A 26,615-nucleotide genomic window follows, 5' to 3' on the forward strand; every position below is an offset into this window, starting at 1 on the left:
TGGTCCCACATGGTTGTCCGGGCGATTTGTTCCGAGTTCTATTTTTACAATTTATGGCAAGGGTGTCGGATTGAAGGTGCCGCGACGACAGTGCAGTTATGCTATTTAGTCAAGGTATTACGAGGTTTTGGCAAATAGGCAAACGCTTTCGAAGGTGTGCTGATTGCTGATGTTTGGCTGAAGGGGAGTTTGTGATGACGTGAGGCGCGCTTCTTTGGTGCAGAATGCTAAAGGCAAGGTGCGACGGGTAGCTGCATATAGCCCCAGTCCTACGAGATTGTTTGGTGCACTACCATACTCGACATCCTAAACACAAATTCGGCAACATCAATCGCATTATAATACTGTCTCATACAATGCATATACATCCAACCAGCCTCGTTGTCTACAATCTCTCGTACTCAGTTGCCGCGTACATGAACGGTCCCGCACCCTTTCCGTCGTTGGGAGATAGAGGCACACCAATGTAGTACTGGAAGAAAGATTAGCGCCATCTTCAACAAAAGGTTCTGAAAGACTTACTTCGTAGGACGCATCACCCTTCAAGCTTCCAACTTCGACCGTACCCTCCCAGCTCAAAGTTCCATTCTTCTCGTGTTGCACAAACTCGCTGAGCATCAGATCGTACGCCTTGGTTGCTACACTCTTGTACTTCTTGTCCAACAAACCCAGCCTGATGCCCTTGAGGTATGCGTAGGTGAACATGGCCGTCCCACTCGACTCGATGTAATTGCCCTCCATACCAGGATATGGCTCGTCCATGATCAACCACCACCCGCCCTTGCTGTCCTGTGCTTTCTTCAGGCCGTCTGCGAGGGTCGAGAGGTAGGTCTTCATCCTGGCATAGCCGGGAAGACTCGTAGGGTACACTTCGAGCACCTCAACAAGAGCTACGAAGTACCATCCAACAGCACGATCCCAGACGTGAGGCGAGGCGCCAGTTACGGGGTCAGCCCAGACTGCGGTCTTGTCTTCACTGTAACCGTGGGCCAAGAGGTTTGATGTGTGGTTCCTGCAATGCGTCTCGATCAAGTCGAATTGCAACGCGATGTCGTTCCATGCTGTGATGTTCCCCGGCTGGAAGTACGACGTGTATGTTGCGTAGAAGGTATCGGCCATGTAGATTCCGTCCAACCACATCTGATTCGCGTATGTCGGAGCGCGGTGCCAGAAACCACCTGAAGCGGTTCGGGGCCATCGATCCAACTGATCTCTCAGACCTTTTGCGGCAATCTCGTACTTCTTCTCTTTGCGGCCCTCCGAGTTCCAGAAGTAGAGGATGTTGTTTCCCATCCGTATGTCGTCGAGCGTGTAGTATGTCGCGTTCCAGCCTTGGAGCGTGCCATTGGCCAAAACAAGGGAGGAGATCTTGTCAGAGGCGTAGGCGAGAAGAGAGGCATTGTTGTGCAGTGTCGCTGCTTTCTGGATGCCTTCGAATGTGACAGCGGGCACATAGTGGTTATCGAACTTTTGCCCCTTCGATTGGAACGACGTTGCCATCCATGTCGAATATGGCTTTGAGGAGTTTGCCTTTGGTGCGGCAAGGGCGACACCAGTGCACGTAAGAAGCGCAAGGCTCAGAGCTGGGAAATGCATGATTGAAAAGATATTATTTTAAACAGAGAACCACAGCTCACTGTTATAAAAAATTATGTACTTCGGTATGTCTTTATATACACTGCTAATTGCGGTCGAAGGTTTTAAGCAATTGCTTATCAAACTACCTCGAGATCCTTCACGTTCGCCGCAATATACACCCATGCTTTTTGCCCCTACAAGTGTACGGGATCATCCACGTTTCAGGCCTACGAACGCCAAGCGAAATCTCCGTTTTGCTTGACATGGACCACTTCGGAAGGAGACATGGGCGAAATACAGGGTGCTAGCTCCTACGGAGGCGGAGAAACTGTGGATTGGAGGATGGAACAAGAAACAGTTCACGCACGTACGCAAACACCAAGGGGTTGGCATACATGATGTTCTCTTGATCGTCTCGAAGACTGCCCTCCAAGAACTCGATAATGCGGGTGGAAGCGGTGTGCGGGGGGCGCAAATGGCGCCGTCAGCCGCGGTTTGAAAAGGCTTGGAATGCTGGGCGCGCTCCTATCAAGTTGTTCCGTCTTGGCTCCTTCAATTTGCCCCAACCATCTACCGACACCGTCCACGCAAGCACGTACGAAGAGGATCGAAGAACAATTACATCGAAATTGCGTTCCTCGTGGCCCTAACGCGATACGCGCAGCATTTACAATCGGCGTTGTACCGCACAAACTAGTCAAAAGCCGCGCGACTAACCCCAATTAGGCAGGCAGCCAAGCTCTAATCAGATCGTTAAACATAAAGTACTAAGCAACATCAATACATTATTACACAGCTATATATCTATATATGCTAAATATAGTACTGTAGGAATGCTATTCTATAACTGTATTATTATTTATAAGCTCCTGTATATATAGCTAAAGTTTCTGTATTATTATAGGTGTTTTAGATAGAATTTAAAGAAGTTAAGATAGTTTAAATTACAGTACTAGCTACCTATCTAGGTATTAAGCTCTACTGTTCTATTAAGTATTCTATAATATTCTATAAGCTTAGCTAATAGCTTATTTAGCAGTTATACTCTTAAGTCTAACCTATCTATCTTTATTATAACACTATACTCTACTACTGTTCTTATTGTAGCTAAGGCTTTTAGGTAAGGTACAAACTATTATAAACTTACAGTAAAAAAATTATTATTAAGTTACCTACCTTTTTAATTAGGATGCAGAGCTTTAGGAGCTTAAATATAAGACTAAGTACTTTTAAAGTTCTATTATAAGCCTTAGTATTAGACTTAGAGTTTAATAATTTTAAACAGCTATCTTAATACTATCTATAACACTAACCTTATATCTAACCTTACGCCTAAACTTAACTTAGCTAAACTTAAACTTAGAGCTATTATCTATATAGCAGTAAAATAAGTTAGTAAAGCCTACGCCCCTAGTAAATTACTCTAGAGCAGTATAAATTTATACTAATTTAGCTAGATTTTTGCGCAGTTAAAAGCTTTAAAACCTTATAGTAACTCTATAAGTCTAACTAGCTCTACGCCTTACCTTACCTACTCTACTAAGCTTACTCTTTAGCGTTATATAACTTTAGCAGCTTAATAAGCTTAGCCTTATACGTTAGTAGGCCTTTTAAGCTACGCTGTTTAAGGTTTTCTTATAAGTTTACTATAGTCTATACCTCTATATTTATTAGGTGTTTTAGCCTACTTATTATAGGCTTTTATTTAGGCTGCGTAATCTTATTAGTACTTTAAGAACTTAACTTATATAGTACGTACTAACTGCCCTTACCTTTTAGAAACTCCTATTTAACCTCCTTATCTAATATAAACTTACCCTCTGCATTATTAGTATCCTATCTAGCTACTGCCTATAAGGCCTCTAACGCTATAAGCTTTGCTAAATAATTATCTATCTTAGTCTACTAGCTATTAAAGCTTACCTATATAAGATTCTTAATCTTAAGCTTACTATTATATAAGCTATTAACTAGTAATAAGATCCTATACTGTTAGAATAATTATACTATAAGCTTAGGCTTAAGAGCCTTCTAAGCTTTACTAACAGCGTAAGTTATAAGCCTCTACTAGCGCTAAGGAGGCTAGTCCTTAATTAACTTTATCTTACTAAGGCTCTCCTTAATAGTAGTAAGAGCTTTAGTCTAGTACTGTAGTATTACCTTAAAGGCTTAATTAACTACAGTATTAAGCAGCTAAATAAGAGATATACAGCTAAAGGAAATAATAGTAGGTAACGTCTAATTTTTACAGAGTAAGTTAAGTACCTTATTAGTTTAATAGAAGCTTACCTAGTCTAATATAAGCAGGAAATTATACCTATTAGCAGACTAGAGGGGTATAAACTCCTTCTTTAACTAGCTTAGGAAACTCTCCTTATTATTATATACCTTATTATTAAACTCTACTATTACTACGTTACTGTATATAAAATCTTCTTAACTTTTAAGGTCTCCCTTAGCAGAGCTATAGAAGATTATCTTTAGCTTTATAGGCTTAAAGCTGTTAGTAAAGATGTATAGTATTAACGTAGCTTAGCGCTTACCCTAGCCTAATTTAATACTCTGCCTAGAGACTATATAGTTACTAGTATAAGCGTAAGTATAACTATCTAAATACTTAAATAGAATTAGCGTCTTATCTATATTTAGAATATACGCAGCTAGGTACTAATTACTGCCTATTTTAACCTATAAATACTATTAGATAAACCTTAAAAATAAATTAATAATACTAACCTAATTAGCTAGGAGCTTTTAGGCTTAATTAGTAAGCCTTCTATAGAAGATCCCCTATTACTTTTTAAAGCTAGAGAACTACCTAGAAGTAAAGGTAAACTTAAGCTTAACATTATATACCTACTAAAATAACTATTAAGCTGCCTGCTAGAGCTACCTACCTAAAACTAGCTAGTTAGTAGAATAATATTAAATAAAATATTAATACAACGCCTCCTCTATAGCTAGCTAAAAGGAGTTAAAGTTTAAAACTAGTACCTAACAGCTGTTTTTTAGAGCTTAGATAACAGTAGCTTACTGCTGCTACTAATTGCTAATTATCTAATATAGGATACCTATAATTTTCTCTATCTCCTTATTATTTAGGGGTCTATAATTTCCCTCTATTATATACCCCTAATGTATTCTTAGCTTACTAGAGCAGTCTATAACCTAATTAGTACAATTGTTAATTATTTAGTATACGTTAATCTTCTTCTCCTAAGAAGCTATTTTATAGGCCTTTAACCTTACTATATACTAATTACTCCTTTTAGCTAGTAGCTTTGTCTGTAGTCCTATTCTTCTCTATTTTAGCAGTAATGCTGCGTTTAAATCTAACTCTATCCTAAACTTATATTTTATTAACTTAGGTAGTTTACTTAGGGGCTCTCTAGTAAAAAGATCCTTTAAGGTAGTAAAGTATTACTTATTTTAGGGGTTAAATAATTATTACTACCTAGGCAGAATATTATTAGGCAGTATATAGGACAGCGCAGCTAATTTAATACTCCTAATGCAACACTAACCTTATAATCTAAGGTCTTATATAGGCAGTAAACTACTGCTACTGTTTTCTTAGTATATAGCTTCTCTATTAATACAGTATAGCTAAGCTGCTGTAGGTAGCGTTACTAGCAGCAGCAGCAGTGTTAAGGCACAGTGTTAGCCTTAATTTATCTTCTGTAAGTAGGCTAGATATAGATAAATACTTAATTAAAGCTCTTCCCTACCCTTAAGAGGTATTGTTAATGTATTAAGCTAATAAAATTTAGTATACAAGCATATCTATAACGTTCTTAAGGTTGAAACTAATGCTAAGCAATACCCCTTTGCATTAGGAGAACTTTTAACTTATCTGATTAGAGCTGGCTGCCTGCCTAATTAGGGTTAGTCGCGCGGCTTTTGACCAGTTTGTGCGGTATTCGCGATTGCCGTATCCGAGTCGGACGACACAGTCCCACTTTGGTCCACTGCTTTGATCCGTTTTTAACGACTCCACTACCAATCATGAACAAAATGGTTTAACATCACAACAGAAGCATATGCATCCAGGGCTTAGTGATAGCGTTTGATTCTTTATCAGACTCTCAATAGCATGCAGCCGTCTATCCTAAAGTTACTCCGTCCTTCACTTAGCATTCGGCCCGCAATGGCACAACGACTTGGTATCGACGAAGCATCCCTGCCCTCAGTCTTCCAGGCGGCATGGAAGTCGAATCCAGACCCTACAGCCTTACCATTTCCTCGGGCCGACCCTCCTTTCCCTCTCACACCACTCGATTGGAAACAGCTCACCCTCACGGATGCACAGTTCACACCCCATTCATGGGAACACTTGCATACCTTGATCTCGAGTGGACAACTAGACAAGTTGAAGCGCTGGCCTTCTGCCCTCAAAGCATATCTTGCATGGACAGCACACGTCAAGGAGAAATATGGGAGTGCGACTGCTTATCTCCTGCAGCAGCGTTTGCTTTGGCAGCCCCTCGAGGATGTCGATGGAGAGTTGAAGTTCGAGATATGTGATCAGACGCCTTTTGCTGATGATAGGGACTATAAGGTCCTCCGGAATGATTGGCCATATGCGCTCGAGCCTGGCGTTCAGCACATCGTTGTGTGGTTGAAGGGGCGGCTGTCGGTGGGTGAGAACGGGGCTCTGGACGAGGAAGGTCGGAAATTGGTTGATCGTTTTGTAGACGAGAAGTTCAGATTGAGTCTCGGTGAAGAGAGGGAGGGTAGCAGGGTCATATGGTTCAAGAACACGACGAACCTGCAGAGTGTGCGGAGTTTGGAACATGTGCATGTGTTGGTGAGAGACGTGGATGACGAAATGCTAGAGCGGTGGGTAGGTTGGAGATAGTTCAGATGCGAGGCTAGTAGTAGGAATGCAGTAAGTGTCTACACATGTTCTTGATTCAATGTATAGTATGGTTAGATTTCATATGCTTATCATATCTGCCAATGAAGAGTATCACAACTGACATCTCGGTACAGTCAGGGCAGATCTGATTACAGTAACCCGTGATGAGAAAAGCCCCGATTACATCTGCAATCCGCTTCACATTCCCCATCTCACTGTCTACATTCATGGCTGCCCCTTCTCCCTGTGCGCCTTGACTGCAACTTCAGCCCTTTCTCCCATGATTTCGAAACCCGCGCCAGCCCCCGCTTTGGAACCTTCACCCATGGCTATGGCAATCTGCTTCATCATCCCCATCGTATCTCCCGCTGCGAATACGCCCCGAACACTCGTTGAATTGAACATCGGGTTCACAATCTTGACATGCCCACCCATGGCCGGGTCCACCGTCTCCACGCCGAGCTGATCGATGAGATGCTGAGCCCTGTTGACGCAGACGGGCCTCTGAACGAGAAAACCGAGCGTGGCTGGCTCGCCGGTTTCGAATATGATGGTGACGCCGTCTGTATGGGATGGGCCGTTATTGATGAGGCGAACGATTTTGCGCTCGTCGACTTGTGCTCCAAAGGCTAAGGCAACTTCAAGGGACTTTTCCATGGTCTCGCTCTTTGGTAGCGGTCCATTGCCGAATATGGTGAGTCGCGGGTCGAAGCGTGCCGCCATCTGCACCAGATGCGCACATCCGGGATGGTCAAAGGACAAGAAACCGATCGGTGTGCCTCGCTGCTCATATCCATCGCAGGCCAGACACTGGTAGATATGCTGTGGCCAATTCTCCTTGAACCCCGGCAAGTCGGGGAGAACGTCTTGTGAGCCCGTTGCCAGGATCAGCTTTCTTCCCTGATACGTGTGGCCGTTACTGTCTGTGACTTCGAAGCCATCATACTCCTCTTGGCCGATCTTCTTCTTCGTCACATGGGTAATCGTAGACTGCTGGAACCAGACCGTCTCGTATCCAGTCTCGATCTGCTCTCTGGCTGTTTTGCGGAACTCGCTAGGGTCGTAATGGTCGCGCGATGCTACGGTGTGCATATGCGTGGCTCCCTCGTTGCGAAATTCTTGGGAGTCGAAGACTATCGCCGTGTTGCGAGTGCGAGCAAACGTGAGTGCTGCGTTCAGACCAGCGGGCCCAGCTCCAACGACCAATACATCGACGATTTCCGGACGGGTAGCCATGGTGGTATTTCAATCTTCTGATGTTGTGATAATGTAGGAATCTCAGGGTAAGTGAAGGGCGCCTGTGTATATTTCAAGGTGTATATAATCTCAGTTTACAAAACAGAAATGCAGTAGAGCTTTATATACACATTCTACTACCTTCCAATCCAGTCACGCACGCCGCAAGCCCGCAGAAACATATCGTTCAGCCACCGAGTACAATAGGAAAACATACCGACCAGCGGCCTCGATATCATTGTTGGCGCAAGAGCGTGAACATTGAGAACTCTCCGCGGAGGAAAGAAGGCTTCGCTGACATCTGGTCTGCATGTAAGAGTGACCTACTGCAGTTGGGTCTATAAGCACTATTACCCCCCCTGGCTTTGCCTACCCAATGGATGAGAGAGCATAATCCATCTTCCATATTCAATTAGCGCCCCGGAAGCTCAAAGCAAAGGACTAGTTGTAAGATGTCAGCGAACGCCTTGTTATACGATCTAAGCAACCGCCTTATTGGAAAGCATAAGCGGTCGGGTGCTTGTGACACGTAAGGAACCGCCTTTTTCTAAGTATTAAGCGCGATACAGATACATGTAGATTCTTGTGGTGTAGAGTTTGTTGAGATACCAAGGCGGATGAAAGACATGATGGCCAGTGATAGCTGACTCGGAGTGATTGACTATCTGAGTGGCAAAACACACTCAATAGCCTTTCGTTCTGGGAAGGAGCGACCTCACAAGGCATCGACGACAGTAAGTACGCTTAATGACGGGACCGCAAGTATGCCCTGCAATCGAAGAACGTGAACTGGAATACTTGAAGTCATGAACAAGGAAGGGTATTAAATCTTATATTTGAGAGCTGCTCGCCCGTTGTACGGGCCAGTCAAGTCTAGACGAAGGTGACAAGTTCGCCCAAACAATTACTCCACCCATGACTTCCCAAATGCAAATCTTTGTCTAGCCATGATTCATAAACTGTCCGCTTGACGTCCGACCTATGTTACAAATCGCGCGCTTAACCAGAAAACTCCTTAATATCCGTCGTCTTACCAGGGATGAGCGCCAAAGGAACGATACCTGAGACGTGCATCTCAGGGCCGTACACGTGCATGTCAAGACCAAGCTCCTGACCGACGTTCTTGATGTTCTTAAGACCCTCCTGGTAGTTAGGACCAGCACGTCGGATCCAGATCTGGACCTTGTGCTCAACCAGGAGAGGAGAGACTTCCCTCAGGGCACGGATGACACCCTTGAAGGTCGAGGCGACGTTGGTGAAGTTGGCAATACCACCACCGATGAACAGCACCTTACCCTCCTCGTGCTGAGGGGCACGAAGCATGAGGTCAAGAACAGTTCGGGCGTAGTGGAAGGTCTGTGTCTCAGTGGGAGCTCCGGAGTACTCGCCGTAGTTGGCAAGCTCACTGGCGAAACCAGCAGAGGCGATGGCATCAGCGTAGACGACGGAAGCACCACCACCAGCAACAAGAGTCCAGACACGACCAGTGGCGTTGAGGATGGTCAGCTTAAGGGAAGCACCAGTCTTAGCATCCATCTCAGCGATGTATGCCTCCTCCTTGCTCATCTCACGACCAAAGGGAGCAGGGAACTCCATGGGCGGGCCGACATCGACGGTAGTCTTAGCCTCCTTGGAGGGAGCAACTGGTATGCCGAGAGCAGTGGCGCTGCGAGCGATAGCCCACTTGGCACCGCACTCGAACTCAGCAGTTTGGTCGAGCTTGGCAGCAAGATCCAAGAAGTGAACCTCCGCTGAGGTGGCATCAGCATTGGGAATGACAACGAGAGGGTTGATCTCGAGGTATCTTCAAGATAGGTCAGTCAGGTGCTTAGTATGTAAGGGAGTGGAGAACTCACGTGAACTGGCAGTCAACGTAGACAGCGTACAACCTCGAGATGAAGTCGACGAGAACATTGTGCACACCCTCAGGGACCTTCTTCAAAAGAGTGGAAGCGATCTCCTCATTGGAAGGAAATTCGCTGAGGTCGACAGGGATGAGAAGCTTCTCAGCTTTCTCGTCAACATCACCAACATCAACACCACCTTCGTGGGTGAACAGGATCCAATCACCCTAAGCAGAACAGTTAGTAAAAGTGTCGGAATGTGGAGGAGAGCCGCAACACCACGGAAGGAAATTAGAAACGCATGCTCAGTGACATGTGAAAGTGGACGTGCGTATCGCAAAGGAGCAGGCGCTTCCCAGAAGTGGGTCAAACTTGTTTCCCTTCGCCCGGCCGGCCGTCTAACAAAACCAGACAGCGCGCCCGTGGGTTTTGAATGGTTTCCCATTCGCGCCACCCACTGCGAGTTTTCAACCAAACGGCAGACAAAAATGTCCACTGCAAGCTCGAAACCGACCGGGGAAGCGTTTTCTCTCCGAAACCACTGGAAAAATACAACGGAAAATAAAAGAACGACGTACCTCTCGCACTGAGTTGATGTTGATGTAGTATTCGGTGTCTTGGGGGTGGGGAACAAAGGGCTCAACCAAGAACTGCCTCAGAACACCATCGACAGTCTCGACCTTTACGGGCTTCCCTGCCCTCGCCTCGATCCACTCGCGAGCCTCCGCCCACGGCTTGTTCAGGGCCAGGAGACCGCTCTTGCCTCGCCTCTTGATCAATTGATCTGGCTTAGCGACGAACTTTGATCCGGGAACCAGCAGCCATGGGTATGTGACCTCGGCCTGGTCGAGCACGCCCTTGACGTCGGCATCAGCTGCAAAGTACAGCGACGCAAGCTTGGAAGGCGCGTTGTGTGTGGAAGATGCTGGCAGAGGGGTGGGCTTGATGACTGGGGCGCGAGTGAGGTGGTAGTTGAGGATGGCCTTGCCGTCGGCCTCGAGAATTGCTTTGGCAGACATTGTGTAATATGATGGTCAAGCTGGAGGTGGTGAGTGAAAGAGGTCGCGAAAAACGATGGAGGAGCAAAAGAGTTATCGCGAGGGCAGGTGCGATGGGAAGAGGGAAGGAGCGTTCCAGGGATTTGCGGTGCCAATACCCGACGACAAGTCCGACGATATCGCAACGGTATCCTTAAGTGGAAGTCCGAGCTGTGGAAGAGATCGGGATTCGATGGAAGCCGAAAGACAAAAAGCACACACCCTGGACTGGTGGGACGTACCTATATGTGGTTGGGAGTTGATGGTGCGCAGGGCTGCTAGAACGATGAGGAGTGGAAGACGAGGGGCTGCGTGCGTGTCAGACAACTACTGAGGGGGTTAGCAGCTGGCGGTCTGCTGTTTTTTCTGCGTTGAGCCCGTGGCCCAAGGGTTGAGGATGGGCAAAACGCGGGCTAAGCATTGGCCGCCCCACCACTAGCCCCAACAATGGTCCAGCACATTTCAGGGCGCTTTTGGCAGGGGCCCGATAGCTGCCACAGCCTGCAGACGTAGATGACGGCCAACAGAAGCCGGCGGACAAGATGCGCGCGATATCAACAGCTGCAATTGCTGACAGAGACGTCACGACACCCCTGCCCGCACCGCCGACCCCCTCCCCGAGACACAATGGCAGCCAGTACGACCGACGGCTCCCCGTTCACCGCCCGGACTTTATGGCATAGCGCCGCGCCCCAACAAAGCAGGGATCCGATCACCGTCCGCCGGCGGACAGATACTGAATCTTTCGCAGCACTCGCGCACGATCGTCTTTCGCAACCTTCTCCCCATTCATACAAGCACCAGCTCTGCCACGCCAGGTACTGCACTCATAAGGTAAGCTCCCTCTCTCGCTCCCTCCTCGCCGTGACCCATTGCACCTGCCGCGACATTGCGTGCCTGCCCCAGCTCCCTCGACTTTTCCCCCTCCATTTTCAGCCCTCACGTCAGACCGCCAGTTGTCTTTGATCAGCGCCGCCGACTCACCCATTCGAGCCAGACTGACAACCCGGCTTATAGCCTGCTCTGCCTCTCTGAACTGAACATTCACCGTGTCAATTGACGCATCACCGTCCACAATGGCCTCCGCCGCGCCCGTTACTGGGAGCACTCCCTCGCAAGCAGCCACGTCGACAAGCGATGGCCCCTCTGCCAATGACAACATCCGCCGCTTTGCAGCTCCCAGCCGCCCAATGAGCCCGCCAGCGGCCCACACACTCTTCCACGACAAGACACGATGCTTCGTCTAGTAAGGAAACACCGTGGCTACACAACACCAAAAAGCATGTCTAACAGGATGCGCGCAGTGGACTGCAGCCTCGTGCCGTGCAGGGCATGCTCGACTTCGACTTCATCTGCAAGCGCAAGACGCCCTCGGTCGCCGGTATCATCTACACATTCGGTGGTCAGTTCGTGAGCAAAATGTGTGTGCCAAGCCATGGGCTCCCCCTCCGCCATTGCAATACTGACTGCAGCTTGCAGGTACTGGGGAACCAGCGAGACTCTGCTGCCGGTCTACCAGTCCGTCGAGAAGGCCATTGCCAAGCACAGTGATGTCGACACTGTCGTCAACTTCGCTTCGTCGCGATCCGTCTTCCAGTCCACCATGGAGTTGATGGAGTTCCCTCAGATCAAGTCCATCGCCATCATTGCTGAAGGTGTGCCTGAGCGAGTAAGTCTAAACCACAAATGCGCTGCGTCTCCTCCTCAGTCCTAACATTCGCTAGCGTGCTCGTGAGATCCTGCACGTTGCCCAGAAGAAGGGCATCACCATCATCGGACCCGCTACCGTCGGTGGCATCAAGCCCGGCGCGTTCAAGATCGGCAACACTGGTGGTATGATGGACAACATCGTGGCCTCCAAGCTGTACCGCCCTGGCTCGGTTTCCTACGTCTCCAAGTCCGGTGGTATGTCCAACGAGCTGAACAACATCATTGCAAACACAACAGACGGTGTGCTCGAGGGTGTTGCCATTGGTGGTGACAGGTACCCCGGAACCACCTTCATCGACCACGTCCTCCGTTACCAGGCTGACCCCGACTGCAAGATCATCGTGCTGCTCGGTGAGGTTGGTGGTGTTGAGGAATACCGCGTCATCGAGGCTGTAAAGTCTGGCGAGGTCAACAAGCCCATTGTCGCTTGGGCTATCGGTACCGTTGCTGGCATGCTCAAGACCGAGGTCCAGTTCGGTCACGCCGGTTCTTTCGCCAACTCTCAACTTGAGACTGCTGCGACCAAGAACAAGTCAATGAGGGATGCTGGTCTCTACGTACCAGAGACCTTCGAGGAGATGCCTGGCACACTCGCTCAGGTCTACGAGAAGCTCGTCAAGGACGGCACCATCAAGCCCAAGGCTGAGCCAGGTGTCCCCAAGATTCCCATTGACTACTCATGGGCGCAGGAGCTTGGTCTCATCCGAAAGCCTGCTGCTTTCATTTCCACAATTTCTGACGACCGTGGTCAAGAGCTGCTGTACGCTGGCATGCCCATCTCTGATGTCTTCAGGGAGGAGATTGGTATCGGTGGTGTCATGTCTCTGCTTTGGTTCCGTCGCCGTCTGCCCGACTACGCTAGCCGCTTCCTTGAGATGGTGCTCATGTTGACTGCCGATCACGGTCCAGCTGTGTCTGGTGCCATGAACACCATCATTACCACACGTGCTGGCAAGGATCTTATCAGCGCTTTGGTTTCCGGTCTCCTCACTATTGGTTCGCGATTCGGTGGTGCCCTTGACGGCGCTGCTGAGGAGTTCAGCAAGGCCTTTGACAAGGGTCTCAGTCCTCGTGACTTTGTCGACACAATGAGGAAGGAGAACAAGCTGAGTAAGTTTCTGCTCTCAACCACATATCGCAATCACTAACAAAATCCAGTCCCTGGTATTGGTCACAGGATCAAGTCCCGCAACAACCCTGATCTCCGCGTCGAGCTCGTCAAGGAGTACGTGAAGAAGCATTTCCCCAGCACCAAGTTGCTCGACTACGCTCTTGCTGTCGAGTCCGTCACAACATCAAAGAAGGATAACCTCATTCTCAATGTTGACGGTTGCATCGCTGTCTGCTTTGTGGACCTCGTCCGCAACAGCGGCTCTTTCACACCCGAGGAGGCTGAGGACTACCTGAGAATGGGTGTTCTCAACGGTCTCTTCGTGCTTGGTCGCAGTATCGGTCTGATTGCCCATTTCCTTGACCAGAAGAGGTTGAGGACTGGTCTCTACAGGCATCCTTGGGACGACATCACGTACCTCCTCCCCTCTCTGCAGGGTGGCGCTCCAGGTGCCGAGGGTCGTGTTGAGGTCAGCCTTTAGATTTATGAGTAAAGAAAAGGGAAGGTTATATCAGGTTCAGGTCGCTTGATCCAAGACCTCGATAGGCGTTTTGAGTGTGGTAGACAAATTCTTGCCCAGATTTGCGGGTCATGTAGCAACATAGGCTACGAAGGTAGCCGTGACGATGATATAGTATTTAATGCCAAACGAACAAGCATACATGTACCGCAGTGGTGGATTTGCTTCGAGTGCAACCTCGGGTCGAAAAGGGCCATCAAATTCGTCCGACTAACTCGCATTAGCTTCGGAGAAGACAGCGCAAGATGGCTGTGCCGCAAAACTTGGACAGATGCAGGTACAATGTCAGACAATAAGTGACATATTTTCTTCACCGGTCAGTGTCCATTCCAAGTACAGGCTAAGTCACATGTAGCTTGGTCCACTGTTTGCTGACCCGAGTCTTGGAACACGCAGTCTCCACCTCTTCACTCCAACCTCGTATCCACTTCTCTTCAGCCTCTCACTCCACAACCCTGATGCTGGATCGCGACACAAATCTGAAACTCGGAGTGCGAGTAAAATACAACAGACGTGCTTTCAATGGATGAGGGCATCTAGGTAAACTCTAAAGCTGTGTCAGCTAGCCCGCGAACCTCATTGTGGCTTTTTCACTAGCCGCCGCGGGAGGTTCACCACTAGGTAAATGCGGACCGTCTCGCTTGCAAAAAAACCAGTCAGATCATGGCAATGGCTCCATGGAGCCGATTCCCGTGCTGGAGTCTGCAGGCTAACTGTCTATTGCGCTTACTTGGGGCTAGATTGGTCCCATTAGGCCGGCAGGAGTGAGCTTCTGGCGCGTTGGTTAGCAGGTTTAGCACGCCATGTTTGCCTTGATCGAATGTGCATGGGTTTCGCGCTGTATGTAAGCTCACGGTCATTGGAAAGGTTAAATATAGGGTTGGTGCCTTCTCGCGGGTTTAGCCTTGTTGTTTTTGTTTCGTCTTCCCTCGTGTTGCGTTGCGGATTATTTCTTTAGCTGGTGGGAAGGCTGCCGACTTATTCATCACACCACCCATATATACGACGACGATATTATGCTTGCCCTTGTCTCTGCTGGACTGCTGGCCCTGGCCTGGTCGGTCGACGCTCAGAGTGATGACGCGTATCATCCGCACGCGGCTTTCGCGTTTATTCGGACGGGGGAGCGGACCCCTACCATTCACCCTGGTGCTCCCGTCTTGACTGCCCTGGGAGCACAGCAGATGTACCGCCTGGGACAGAACTTGCGAACACGATACATCGACGGAGCAGACGCCAGCCATGATGATCTGGGCATCCAACACATCGATGGGCTGTCGACCAATGTTCTGGACAACGACCAGATCTTAGTCCGCACCCTGGACTCGCAGTATCTCGTCGCCTCGGCGCAGGCGTTGATGCAGGGCTTGTATCCTCCGTACTCGCTGTCGAATGCGACGGGCGATGCGGCGGACTTGCTGGCGGATGGGTCGGCGATTGATTATCCTCTTGGGGGGTACCAGCACGCGAATATTCAGTCCAAGGGCGCGCTCGATCCGCAGTCGATATTTGTCCAGGGCGATCAGAACTGTCCGTATGCGCAGAGCGACGCGCAGAAGTGGTTCGTGACGGAGCAATTCAAGAACTCGAAGACGATAAACGACGAGCTATACAAGGAGCTGGATTTAGATTGGTCTGGGGCGAATCTAGACGAGTATGAGAGGTGAGTGTCGATGATATACGGTAGAGGGTTGAGAGACTGACTTTTCTGCAAGCGACTTTACATACGCTATCAAACGCTTCGACTACCTTTCCTACCAGTATGCGCACGACCGCAGTGTCTACCAGTCGCTGGCCAACGATACACCGAACGCCGGCGTGTACGATACCCTGCAAAGCCTCGCCGACGAAGAAGCATGGCACCTTTGGGGCAACGTCTCGGACTCGTCCAACACCACGTCCTTGCGTGCTACAGGTGGTAGAACACTTGCCGCATCCATACTCTCTCAGTTCCAGAAGATCATCACCGACCGCATGGGCCAGGGTAACAAGACAGACACCCCCAACCCAATCACGCTCCTGTTCGGCGAGATAGAACCCTTCATCTCCCTCATCTCGCTCATGATGCTCGACAAGCGCGACCCGGAATTCCGCGCTATGCCGTCCTTTGGCTCAGCCATGCTCTTCGAGTTGTTCAGCACTGGATCGAATGCCTCGTTCCCCGCGAGTGAAGACGATCTGTCGGTGAGGTTCTACTACCATAACAGCACCGGGTACCCGAAGCAGCTGGTGTCGTACCCGATGTTTGGGAACGAGTCCACCAAGACGGACATGTCGTGGTCGGAATTCAAGAGCGCGTTTCAAGGCATCATGGTAGAGACGTTGAAGGAGTGGTGCGACGTGTGCGCCAGCCCGAGTCTGTTCTGCCGGGTTGCGGATAAGGATGATGTGCTCGTTATGTCGACACCACACGGTGCGGCGGGTCTATCCCCTACGATCGCCGGTGTCATCGGCGCAATGGTTACACTTGGCGTGGCGTCGATACTGTTTGCGCTCGCGATGCTGGTCGGTGGTGTGCGTCTGCATCGCGTGCATAAAGGTGAGAAATCCGAGCTGGGTGGCTTCAAGGGCTCGGCAAAGCTGGCATCTGATGCCGACGTCGGAAACGCAAACGGAGGAGCGCCTCCTGCAGCGGGAATTGTAGGCTATGGTGGAGGACCTAAGAGGGGACACGAGAGGGTTGGCAGCTGGGAGTTGCGACAGAAAGAGTTTGGCACTGACCTGGCGGACAGTCCTCGGGAGAGCTACGATGCTATCGACGACGTTGCGACGCGGCCTGTGCAGGCGCATCACAGGGTGTGAGTGGGCAGCCGTGTCTGGATGTGGTGTGGTCTTATGATGGGGTTCAATTTCAATGGATGGAGGTTCGCGTTGTGATTTTAATACCCGGCCTTTGCGCCATTGCAGAGTCCGCTGGATCGACCACGGCATTCGTTCGCGTTGCATGGGGAGCATGGCAGAGCAGTTATGATATATGCTAGTATATAGTGAATGGTACACGAAACAGTTAACGGAACGGTATGATGTATGGTATGTCTTTAGTACGACGCTGTCCAGCAACTTGACTCGACATAGTTGACAAGGTGGAATGGCAGAGAGTGTAGCAGTGGGGTAGTAGCCGCGTCGCCAGTCCGGGCCATGCCTGTCTGCATCGTGCCGGCCCCACCAAACATGAGTTCCAGGCAGGCGGTGGCCTCTCGCTGCGTCTGGGGGTGAGGCCATGGGTCGGTGACGTGATTGCCCGCAGAAAGCCGTTGGATCGGCGCTGCAAGGTTAGCCATGGCCTGTCGACGGTAGCGACTCGGGGTTAGCGGGATCCAGGCACGCAGGCGGACGGACTCTCGCTCTCTCTTCCCCAGTTTCCCGGGTACCTACATGTAATTGTCCTTGCACAGCTAACTGAGGTGGCATGGGACGCAACGCGACGCGCAAGCGTATCTCGTACGGTGGGTGTGTGCTCGGTGTGAGCTGGACATGAGCTGGACTGACGACGACGTGCGCAGTGCTGCCGCTGGCCAAGTCCGCAGGAGGCCACCGTCTGGGCGTCAATGGCCTGGCCGTCGATGCCGCCAATTCGATCCTGTACTCGGGCGGCCGTGACGGCGTCATCTGCGCCTGGGACCTGCACCTCGACCTGGCCCGCACCGCCGCCGCCGACGACGACGATCCCTTCGCCGACTCCAATGCCGCCGACTACAAGCCGCCGCCGACGCAGTTCCGCCAGCAGGTCCAGGCCCACACGCACTGGGTCAACGACATCGCCCTCGTCCAGACCAGCACCGCCCTCGTCTCGGCCTCGTCCGACATCACCGTGAAGCTCTGGCGCCCCGCCGCCCAGGACTCACTGCCCCCGCAGACGATTGGCCTGCACTCCGACTACATCAAGCGCGTCGCCTCGCCGGGCGCCCACGAGAACTGGGTTGCCTCGGGCGGCCTGGACCGCAAGATCAGCCTGTGGGACCTCAATGGCGCCGGCAAGAAGCTGGACATCGCCGTGGGCGAGGACGGCAACACGGCAAAGGGCTCCGTCTATGCCTTAGCCGCCACCCCGAGCATCATCGCGAGCGGCGGGCCCGAGAGTATCGTGCGCGTGTGGGACTCGCGCACCGGCAAGCGCGTCACTAAGTTCGTCGGCCATACGGACAATGTGCGCGACATACTCGTCGCCGAGGACGGCGACACCATTCTGTCGGCCTCGTCCGACCAGACGGTTAAGGTGTGGTCCATGACGGCTGGACGCTGCATGTACACCCTCACCATGCACCACGACAGCGTCTGGTCGCTGTACTCCGAGTGCCCGCAGCTGTCTGTCTTCTACTCGTCAGACCGCTCAGGCATCGTCGCCAAGAGCGATGTGCGCCACTGCGCTGAGATGGACGAGGGCCTGTCCGTGGCAGTGTGTCAAGAGCACGAGGGCGTGAACAAAATTGTTTCGGCGGGCGACTGGCTTTGGACGGCCACTTCCAGCTCGAGCATCAACAGATGGAACGACGTCGAGACAACAGGCGCCGTTGAACTGCCAGAGTCCTACATGTGGCATCGCGACAGCGTGTCTACCTCTCGGACGCGATATCCCTCGCCTCCTGCTGACAGTCCAAAGAACACCGGGCCAACACCTAAGATACCCTATAATGCTTTGCTGCGCATGTCGAACACGGCGCCTTTTCCACAGATATTCTCCACCAAAGAGGCCGATACTGCAACCCTTTCCACAGTGAATGGCACTCGGAGGCAATCCGAGGCATTGGTTACGGCAGACCACAGCGTTATAGTACCTTGTCGAAACTTGCCTGACTTCTCCATCGAAGGCCAGAACGGTCTGATCAAACACCATCTGCTGAACGATCGCAGAAGGGTATTGACTCTCGATACTGCGGGTGAGGTTATGCTGTGGGATCTTCTACAGGTGAGTTGCTTCGATTCTGATATCAATGCCCAAACTAAGAGAAGCAGTGTGCCCCCATCAAGTCATATGGCAAGACGCACCTCGAAAACGTCATCCCTCAAGTCAACACCCAGGAAACTGTCGCTCACTGGTGCGCCGTCGATACAAGGATAGGCACATTGACTTGTGTACTTGAAGAAAACTACTGCTTCGACGCTGAGATGTACGCTGACGAACTGCAATTGGAAGAGGAAATCGACTTTCGTGAAGATCACCGCAGTATGCATACTCTCTTATCACATCGTTTCATAGATTATGCGCTGATCTTGTGTAGTCAATCTCGGGAAATGGATCTTGCGGTACTTGTTCTCCAATCTCATCGACGAAGAAATACGACGAGACGAAGTTTTCCGGTCAGAGCAACTACAGGAGAAAGAAATCAAGGCCGGTGCAGGTCGACCCACCAACATCGAACTTCCAAAAACAAACCTCAATGGTTGGAACGATATTCCTTCGGGGCCTCCAACGGGTTCTACCATAAGGGCCTCCAACGGCTTCCACTTGCCGCACACACCTGGACTCGCCATAGGCTTAGCAACTCCGATGCTTCCACCCCAAAGCGCAGGTCGCACTTCGATGCAAAACCCCTATCTTACTCCGACCACCGAAGAAACTTCCCAGGTCGAGACACAACGCAATTCTACAATAGAAGGCGGCGACTACTTTGGCAACGGCGCATCGAATACCAATGGAAACGGAAAATCTGCAGCGGAAGCCTCGACTGACGCAAAAGAGGAGACTTTGCAGTCACCCACGGAGCCGGACACGCCAGCGAAGAAGGGCAAGGGCATGTTTGGCAAGAAGTTCAACATGTCGTTCAACATGAAGAAGTTTAGCACCGGCACTGCCATAGCCGAGCCACCCAAGCCTGCAGCCGTCGATGAGAAAGCAGAGGATAGTGATTCCCGATCGACCAAAACCGAGGAGAAGGTTTTCGAAGATAATTTCCTGGGTAGCATTCAACGGATACGGCAAGGATATGAAGAGCAGTTGAGCGCGGGGGCGACGAAGCTCGAATCTCAGATTGCGCCAAGTCTGCCGAATGATACCCCGGTGTTGAAACCACCTGCCTCGACTACCATACTGATTCAAGAAGATCGACCGGATTCTGGGGGTGTCGCGGATCTGTTCGAGGGCAAAGTGGGGTCTTTGGGCCAGCAGGCTGATCTCATTGAGAAGGCTGCTCCTATGTGGCTTGCCGAGGTGCTGTTACGCGTACGTTCTCTCTCCGACCCGATTATTCGGCATGCGGCTCTCGACATTTTGCTAATCCAGATAACCACAGAACCAACTTCCAATCAAGGACATTGTTAAAGTGTCTTTCATCCTCGAACCGCATCAAGGCACCCTCCCGGCCATATCATCTGATGGGTACACCTCCCCACCCATTCCATCCGTAAAACGATCAATCATGCTAACATTTCATAGCAACAACCGCCTCAATGCAAACCGCATGCTACGCGCCCGCAAAATCCTAGGCTACGTGGCCGAGCGCATCGAAGCGCCTCCTAAAGAGGCCGAGAGCGAGGAACCCGGGTTGAAGCCAGACGAGTATTTGGAACTGTACTGTAACGGACAGGTAGGTCTTTCTTCTCAAAACACTATTAATCTCCTCTAACACACCGCAGCTCATCCACCCAACGATGACACTGGCCTCTATCCGCGCACATGTCTGGCGCGGAGGCGGCGACGTGGTGCTGCACTACAAGGCCAACGGTCGCAAGGAAATCAAAACCACGCCGTATCCGGGACCGCAGGCTGGGTTTGCGGCGCAGGCTGGTCCGGGGACGGGGAGTGTGAGTGAGGGGAAGTCGAGTAGTGAGGCGGGGAGGAGTGTGAGTTCTGGCGGTGTGATTGGTTGAGGGGTGGACATGTAGTGTTAATGTTGGATGAATTGGTGGGGGTTGGATAGCCTGGTGTTGATGGGAGGAAGTGGTTTGGTGTCATCAGGGGAAGATATGAGAGAAAGAGAGAGATGTGGGTAATGCAATTACTGGACTATGTTATCTATTCTTTTACACGTCACTACTCACACTGTTTTTCAATCAAGACTTGAATCACTGTCCCCTGCGTCCCCCAGCGCATTACTCGCCCACTGATAGCTCCCCAGGAAGATAGCACCGCCAACACTGATCCACCCAATCCTAGGTCCTATCCCCGCGAAGAACGCCCCAGGGCCCGACTCCTTCAATATGACCGACAGCATAGTAAACAACGGCTGCTTCTCACTAGCCAGCATCATCCTCGTCTTCAGCACATCCAACGGCGTCGTAATCCCCGCGGCAACAGCACCCGCCATGCTCCCCAGCAACCCGCCCTCAAGCCCCGACACATGACCCCGCCCCGTCTGCGCCTGCCGCCACTTCTTCAGCGCCTCCCACAGCGGGAACTGAATAACCGTAAACGGCACCTCGCGGATAATCGTAATCGACCACCCACGATACAGCTCACGCCACACATGCGCCAGCCCGCGCGTCCGCCGCTGGTCCAAAATATACATCAGCGCCGCGCGCGAACTCGGGTGCTGGCTCGCCTGCGCGCGCTGCTTGACGACTTCGGTCGGTACGCGCACCGCGCAGGCGGCCACCTCGCCCAGACTCGCGGCCAGCATGTGGACGGCTGCCCCGCTGCTGGCGTCGGGCGCGGAAGTGTACGGCTTCCCGTCGGCGGTATAGCGCGTGGAGGGTGTGGGTGCGAAGTTCCGCTTGATCGAGTCGTAGGTTATGAAGAAGAGGGCGGCGCCGGGCGCGGATCCTACGATCGCACTGCCGACTCCTCGGTAGATTCCGTTGAAGCCTCCGGAGGCGGCGAAGCCGGCGGACGATTGGAGCCGCGTTTTCAGCGTGTCGAGCGGGTACAGCGAGAGGTCTACTGTTGTGCCTGCGAGGCCGCCGGCCTGGGTGGGGGTTAGTTTGAGGGTAGCATTGGGATTGGAGATGCGGAGAAAATTGGGCAGGTTTGGGGAGTGTGCGAATGCCGTTTGTGTTGTGCGTGTTCTGTGCTTTGGATGAATGTAGTGGGGTGTTGCATTGCGGGCACACGCGACAACAACACCATGCCATTGTACTTGAAATATACAGGAATTGGCGACTAAGATTAGACGAGATAACTTACAATCAGTGACCGCAGGTACGGCGAGTCAACCCATGCGCGTCCACGCCGCGGCTCACCAAGATGCTGCATGGTTGACGTGAGGCTCGCCCTCGCAAGTCATGACGATTGTCGCGTTCACAACTTCTGGCGAGGTCTAGTCCGTGTTTGTGCTAGATCAGCCCTACGAGAATGGAGCTAGTGGACCTCGAACACCCATGCTCAGGCACCACGACTAAACACGACTTTTGCGTTTTGTTTCCACGGTTTGCTTCTTCGGTACGCGTGACTCTTTATAAGCAGATGACGAGAGACGATGACTGATCTCGACAGCGCTGCGTTGAGGGTACGATGTTTGGCTAGCACGAGGGTTGCTGAGCGAGCGCGGTGTGAAGAGTCAAGATTTAGCCAGAAGAAAGATGCGGAACCACGTGATGAACAGACTCGAGACCATGATGATGAGCAGGAGTTGGGTTTAACTAGGGAAGTGAGTGCTGGGAAAGGAGTCGAAGCGAAGGAAGCAGAGGAAGATGATGACGAGCTGTCAGACGACGACAGTTCGATTTCAACATCCGAGTCTGATTCAGATTCAGAGAGTAGTTACGCCAGTACTACAACTAACCCTGGGGCACAATCCCGCTATACTAGCTGTATTCAAGAAGCGCAGCTCTCGCCGGACGGGACTTGTGTATTTACATCCGACTACAATCGCACATTCTCCGTCTATCCCATCGACACAGACATTCTCTCAGAAACTGGCACACGTGCTCTCAAACCATATGCGCAATTTACCTCATCAAACCCTATATGGGCTTTTGCTGCCAATCCGCTCTTCAATCTCAACGACGCCAGTAGCACGCACGTCCTCGTCAGTCAACGAGATTCGTACATCAACCTCCACAACGCACTCTGGGACACCACCAGGATCTACGAATCAAACGAATCGCAAGCCGCGAAAACAACCAGCCCAGTCAACATCTCCACCCCACTAACCTCCTACAAGCTAATCAACCACCTCAACGAAGCCGTCACCGCGCCACTCAGCCTCGTCTACTCGCACTCCAGCGCCCACTTCTTCGCCGGCTCTCAAAACGCAATCGCAATCTTCGACCTGGAACACACCGACAACCCCATCCACACGATCAAAACCATCCCCTCCCGAAACAGCAAACTCAAAGGCGGAGGCCGCGGCTTCAAAGGCTACATCTCCGCCCTGTCCCTCTCCCCAGCCACCTCAACATGCCAAGCCGGCCTCCTCGCCGCCGGCGCACGAACCCGCTACATCGGCATCTACGACCCCGTCAGCGGCTCCGAAATAACCCACTTCTCACTCCCCGGCACCCTCGACGGCAAGAAGCTGCGCAGCGAGAACCTGTCCCACGTCATGGGCGACGGTGTCTCGTCGCTGAAATGGAGCCCCTGCGGCAAATACCTCTACGTTGCCGAGCGCATGTCCGACGTCCTGCTCATATACGATGTGCGCAACTTCTCGCTCACGCTGGGGTATTGCGTGGGTAGGAGGGCGGCTACGAAACAGAAACTCGGTTTTGATGTTTGGAATTCGGGTGCGAGTATGTATGATGTTGAGGGGATTGGTCATGAAGTTTGGGCGGGGGGCGTGGATGGGCGGGTTAGGGTTTGGAAGGATCCGTGGAGGAGGGAGGGTGCTGTTGAGGCGGATGAGGTGGTTTGTGTTGGGGGCGGAGGTGGGATTGGTGGAGAGGAGGAAGAGGTACCGGTCGTAGCTACGCTTGTGCATCCTTATGGAAGTCTTGCTGTTGCTGCTTGTGGGGCTGTGGAAGTTGGAGATGGGTCGAGAGGGGGAGGGATACGGAGAGGTGGAGGGATGAGACCGAAGTATCGAGAGTGGGGATCTTTGAGTATACTGGGTTTGGGTGGGAACTAAGCATCAGTAAAGAAAACACGTCCAAGAAGTACTTGTAAGTATAGTTGGAGTGGAAGGTAAACAAAGAGAGAAGAGTTAGTGATAAAGTAGGTATGCAAATTTGGCCAAACAACTTCGTATTCAAACAACAAAAAGTAGACTACCATTGATAACACGTCGTACTCTTACACAAAAATAGTCCGCCTGGAACACATAACCCCTCGAAGAAAATCACTCCCAGAAGAAGAAAACGAAGAAGATACAACACCACACTCCACAACGCACCTACACATATCCCCCTCCAACCAACACCCCCTCAAAAACAGCCCCTAAATCCCCGAATCCGTCATCTCATAGGGATGATTACCAGGAAACCAATACCCATCCCACTCATCGCACCCCGTCTTAAACGCGCCCGTATCCCCAATCGACCCCTTAATCTCACTCCTACGCTCCATAAACTGCATACTAAGTCCCTGCGACGCATGGAACGCAATATGGCAGTGCATAATCCACATACCCGGGTTATCCGCGGGGAACGCCATGAGCAGATAGCCCCCCGGGGGCAACGTGGACGTATCGCGACGGGTAGGGTTGCTCAGCGTGAGGCCGGCTGTAGTCCCATCCCAGGTGCCGGAGCCGGAGCCGACGATGTAGAAGTCGTGGCCGTGTAGGTGGATGGGGTGCGGCAGCGCGATGGAGGCGGTGGACTGGATCCACCAGAGGTACCAGCCGCTGGAGGGCATTTCGTGGACGTTTGAGTTGTTGCCGAAGTTGGTGCTGCCTGCGAGGACGGTTTCGAGGGAGGGATTGTTCCAGTCGACGACGTGGGGGGTGCCGTCGATGAGCCAGCGGAAGAGGTTGTCCTTGTTGGGGTCTTGGAAGTTGTTTACGGTTAACTGGTCGGCGGTGCCGACGACGGAGGCTGGGACTTCGTTTGGCACGAAGGGGACGAGGTTTTTGGTCGATTCTTCTACGCAAGCTGTGCGTAGAGTGACGCCTGTGGATGTGGGTTGGGTATCTGGGGCGTCGCTGTAGTGCAGGATGGCACCGAGTTGTACGCCTGCGGTTGAGATTGAGTTGCTACCGCAGGCTCCGACGGCTACCTGGAACCAGTAGTTGCCAGATGTCTGGTTAGCGTTGATGATTACATCGTAGCGTTGGCCTAGGCGGGCAGTCAGTTGGCGTATCTTGGGACTGTGTGAGAGGTAGGTATCTTACCGATGGCTATCATTAGTTGGTCGGTGATGAATGGCTTGATCGGCACCTGCTGGAGTTAGTATACTTTCTTTGCCTACGAAAACAAAGCCAGACTTACAAAATCAGAAGTGATGACAGTGAAGGGATGACCATGCATGGAAACGCTGAAGTAGTTGTCGACCGAAGTGTTGATAATTCGAATACGGTATTTCTTGTTCTTCACACAATGTTAAATCATTGTCGTATCAAGCGTCCAGTTACATACCTTGGTTACAGTCATCTTGGCGTAGTTTCCTCCGCCATTGCGATTGATGTGAGTGCCATTTACGAGGAGATTGTCGGCCGGAGGCGGTCCACGGACAGAATGCTGAGCAACCTCATTCAGAGTGAAAACCGGCGGATAATACCAATCAGTTATAGGTAGAACGCCCAGATCCTCATCATAGTTGGCCGTAGCAGGGCCATCGATGATCAAAGTACCGAGTACACCGTCTCCGTACTGTGCACTCCAGTGGGAATGGTACCACGTCGTGCCGAATTGAGTCGCTCGGAATCGATATTGGCGTGTTTTTCCTGGGGCAATTGGACATTCGGTGATTCCGGGTACTCCATCATGCTGGCAAGTGTTCAGTTGCCGAACGCCATGCCAGTGGATGCCGGTGCCGTTATCTCGCAGATTGTTCTTCACGTTAATGACCAAAGTATCGCCCCATTTTGCTCGAATCGTTGGACCAGGGTATTGGTTGTTGATGAGCATCATAGGTCGACTTCCGCCGCTTCCATCTGGATTCGCCCGCGTGACATTTGAAATCTCGAGGTTGACCTGTGAGACTGTTAGTGCTTGTTGCAGAGACCCCCCAGTCCATATCATACTGTCACAATTGTGCCATCAGGGGGCGACTTGGCATCGAAATCAGTGGCAATGGAATAACCGTTGCTCCAACAATTTCGTGTCCGGGGGCCATTTGTACATGCTCCATCTTGTCTTTCAACAAGGTCTCGGCTTTCGATGGATCCTCGCGAAGACGGCAATGCCAAAGTCAGAGACCCAAAAGAGAGCCAGAATACCAAAGAACGGAGTTGCATATTAAATATTGCAACCTGGAAAGACTGTGGAGAAACAACGAAACAATAGAGCTATTCAAGCTCACTACTCTAGTTGATGAGTAGTGAGAGAGGTCAAGACTTGGCAGGAAAGTAAGACAGAAACAAGTGAGCCAGAGATGCCCTTTATACCAGATTCCACCCAGGCTGGATCCACATAGGATTCAAATGATCTTCGATCTTGACAAATCTCACTCGCTTATGTCTGTAGTAGTGAAAGATGAATCAGGCTATGATCTTTCTCCGAGCTACACGAACTCCTTGTGGCTTGATCATGCCTGCTGGCGGGTATATCGGAACTTGGCCAAGATAGTAATAAGCCTCTGCACCAGGATACGGGAGCTTTTCACCACTCAAGAGCCGAGAGCATGGCCACACGGGTCAACGAAAGAATCTATTTCGAGAGTAGTACCCGATGTAGTGCAGGCGGCGAGATGGATAGTAAGCCGAGGGTTCGGGAGGCTTCCCTCGTGTCGAAGTAGTGGTAGGGGTGAGTG

General features: G+C 51.3%; 10 protein-coding genes across 10 annotated transcripts; 5 read left to right on the forward strand and 5 right to left on the reverse strand.

Annotated features, from left to right (window-relative positions):
- Window positions 1–157: 157 nt before the first annotated feature.
- Window positions 158–2,059, reverse strand: P153DRAFT_311947 (glycoside hydrolase family 105 protein). The gene is made up of 2 exons (XM_033664825.1): window positions 523–2,059; window positions 158–472 (listed from the first exon to the last, which is right to left on the reverse strand). Exons 1-2 carry the CDS (start codon window positions 1,594–1,596, stop codon window positions 386–388), a joined length of 1,161 nt encoding a protein of 386 aa, XP_033525896.1. The 5' UTR covers window positions 1,597–2,059; the 3' UTR covers window positions 158–385.
- A 3,666-nt stretch (window positions 2,060–5,725) lies between these two features.
- Window positions 5,726–6,585, forward strand: P153DRAFT_383610 (uncharacterized protein; the record flags this gene model as incomplete). Its single annotated transcript, XM_033670253.1, has 2 exons — window positions 5,726–6,421; window positions 6,571–6,585. The coding sequence occupies 2 exons, from the start codon at window positions 5,726–5,728 to the stop codon at window positions 6,583–6,585; spliced, it is 711 nt and encodes a 236-aa protein (XP_033525897.1).
- A 76-nt stretch (window positions 6,586–6,661) lies between these two features.
- P153DRAFT_421553 (FAD/NAD(P)-binding domain-containing protein) lies at window positions 6,662–7,672 on the reverse strand (the record flags this gene model as incomplete). Its single annotated transcript, XM_033672320.1, has 1 exon — window positions 6,662–7,672. The coding sequence occupies one exon, from the start codon at window positions 7,670–7,672 to the stop codon at window positions 6,662–6,664; it is 1,011 nt and encodes a 336-aa protein (XP_033525898.1).
- Window positions 7,673–8,671: 999 nt separating this feature from the next.
- On the reverse strand, window positions 8,672–10,535 carry P153DRAFT_286351 (ATP citrate lyase-like protein subunit; the record flags this gene model as incomplete). The annotated part of the gene is made up of 3 exons (XM_033663460.1): window positions 8,672–9,476; window positions 9,529–9,743; window positions 10,095–10,535. The coding sequence occupies 3 exons, from the start codon at window positions 10,533–10,535 to the stop codon at window positions 8,672–8,674; spliced, it is 1,461 nt and encodes a 486-aa protein (XP_033525899.1).
- A 632-nt stretch (window positions 10,536–11,167) lies between these two features.
- Window positions 11,168–14,316, forward strand: P153DRAFT_197253 (ATP-citrate synthase (ATP-citrate (pro-S-)-lyase)). Its single transcript, XM_033662467.1, has 6 exons — window positions 11,168–11,387; window positions 11,571–11,799; window positions 11,858–11,974; window positions 12,033–12,222; window positions 12,278–13,373; window positions 13,422–14,316. Exons 2-6 carry the CDS (start codon window positions 11,630–11,632, stop codon window positions 13,853–13,855), a joined length of 2,007 nt encoding a protein of 668 aa, XP_033525900.1. The 5' UTR covers window positions 11,168–11,387; window positions 11,571–11,629; the 3' UTR covers window positions 13,856–14,316.
- Window positions 14,317–14,910: 594 nt separating this feature from the next.
- Window positions 14,911–16,696, forward strand: P153DRAFT_286127 (phosphoglycerate mutase-like protein; the record flags this gene model as incomplete). Its single annotated transcript, XM_033663448.1, has 2 exons — window positions 14,911–15,557; window positions 15,610–16,696. The coding sequence occupies 2 exons, from the start codon at window positions 14,911–14,913 to the stop codon at window positions 16,694–16,696; spliced, it is 1,734 nt and encodes a 577-aa protein (XP_033525901.1).
- A 526-nt stretch (window positions 16,697–17,222) lies between these two features.
- On the forward strand, window positions 17,223–20,897 carry P153DRAFT_335880 (WD repeat protein-like protein). The gene is made up of 7 exons (XM_033665675.1): window positions 17,223–17,340; window positions 17,398–18,800; window positions 18,848–19,058; window positions 19,114–20,054; window positions 20,125–20,210; window positions 20,268–20,418; window positions 20,468–20,897. Exons 1-7 carry the CDS (start codon window positions 17,304–17,306, stop codon window positions 20,699–20,701), a joined length of 3,063 nt encoding a protein of 1,020 aa, XP_033525902.1. The 5' UTR covers window positions 17,223–17,303; the 3' UTR covers window positions 20,702–20,897.
- Window positions 20,808–22,047, reverse strand: P153DRAFT_335883 (mitochondrial carrier). Its single transcript, XM_033665676.1, has 2 exons — window positions 21,954–22,047; window positions 20,808–21,735 (listed from the first exon to the last, which is right to left on the reverse strand). The coding sequence occupies exons 1-2, from the start codon at window positions 22,020–22,022 to the stop codon at window positions 20,881–20,883; spliced, it is 924 nt and encodes a 307-aa protein (XP_033525903.1). The 5' UTR covers window positions 22,023–22,047; the 3' UTR covers window positions 20,808–20,880.
- A 198-nt stretch (window positions 22,048–22,245) lies between these two features.
- Window positions 22,246–23,867, forward strand: P153DRAFT_421559 (WD40 repeat-like protein; the record flags this gene model as incomplete). Its single annotated transcript, XM_033672321.1, has 2 exons — window positions 22,246–22,416; window positions 22,471–23,867. The coding sequence occupies 2 exons, from the start codon at window positions 22,246–22,248 to the stop codon at window positions 23,833–23,835; spliced, it is 1,536 nt and encodes a 511-aa protein (XP_033525904.1). The 3' UTR covers window positions 23,836–23,867.
- Window positions 23,868–24,143: 276 nt separating this feature from the next.
- P153DRAFT_286017 (multicopper oxidase) lies at window positions 24,144–26,100 on the reverse strand (the record flags this gene model as incomplete). Its single annotated transcript, XM_033663433.1, has 5 exons — window positions 24,144–24,979; window positions 25,036–25,081; window positions 25,133–25,231; window positions 25,280–25,825; window positions 25,888–26,100. 5 exons carry the CDS (start codon window positions 26,098–26,100, stop codon window positions 24,144–24,146), a joined length of 1,740 nt encoding a protein of 579 aa, XP_033525905.1.
- Between the last annotated feature and the right edge of the window lie 515 nt (window positions 26,101–26,615).

The sequence above is a fragment of the Dothidotthia symphoricarpi genome (genome assembly GCF_010015815.1).
Source record: "Dothidotthia symphoricarpi CBS 119687 unplaced genomic scaffold P153scaffold_6, whole genome shotgun sequence".
Taxonomy (NCBI): domain Eukaryota; kingdom Fungi; phylum Ascomycota; class Dothideomycetes; order Pleosporales; family Dothidotthiaceae; genus Dothidotthia; species Dothidotthia symphoricarpi.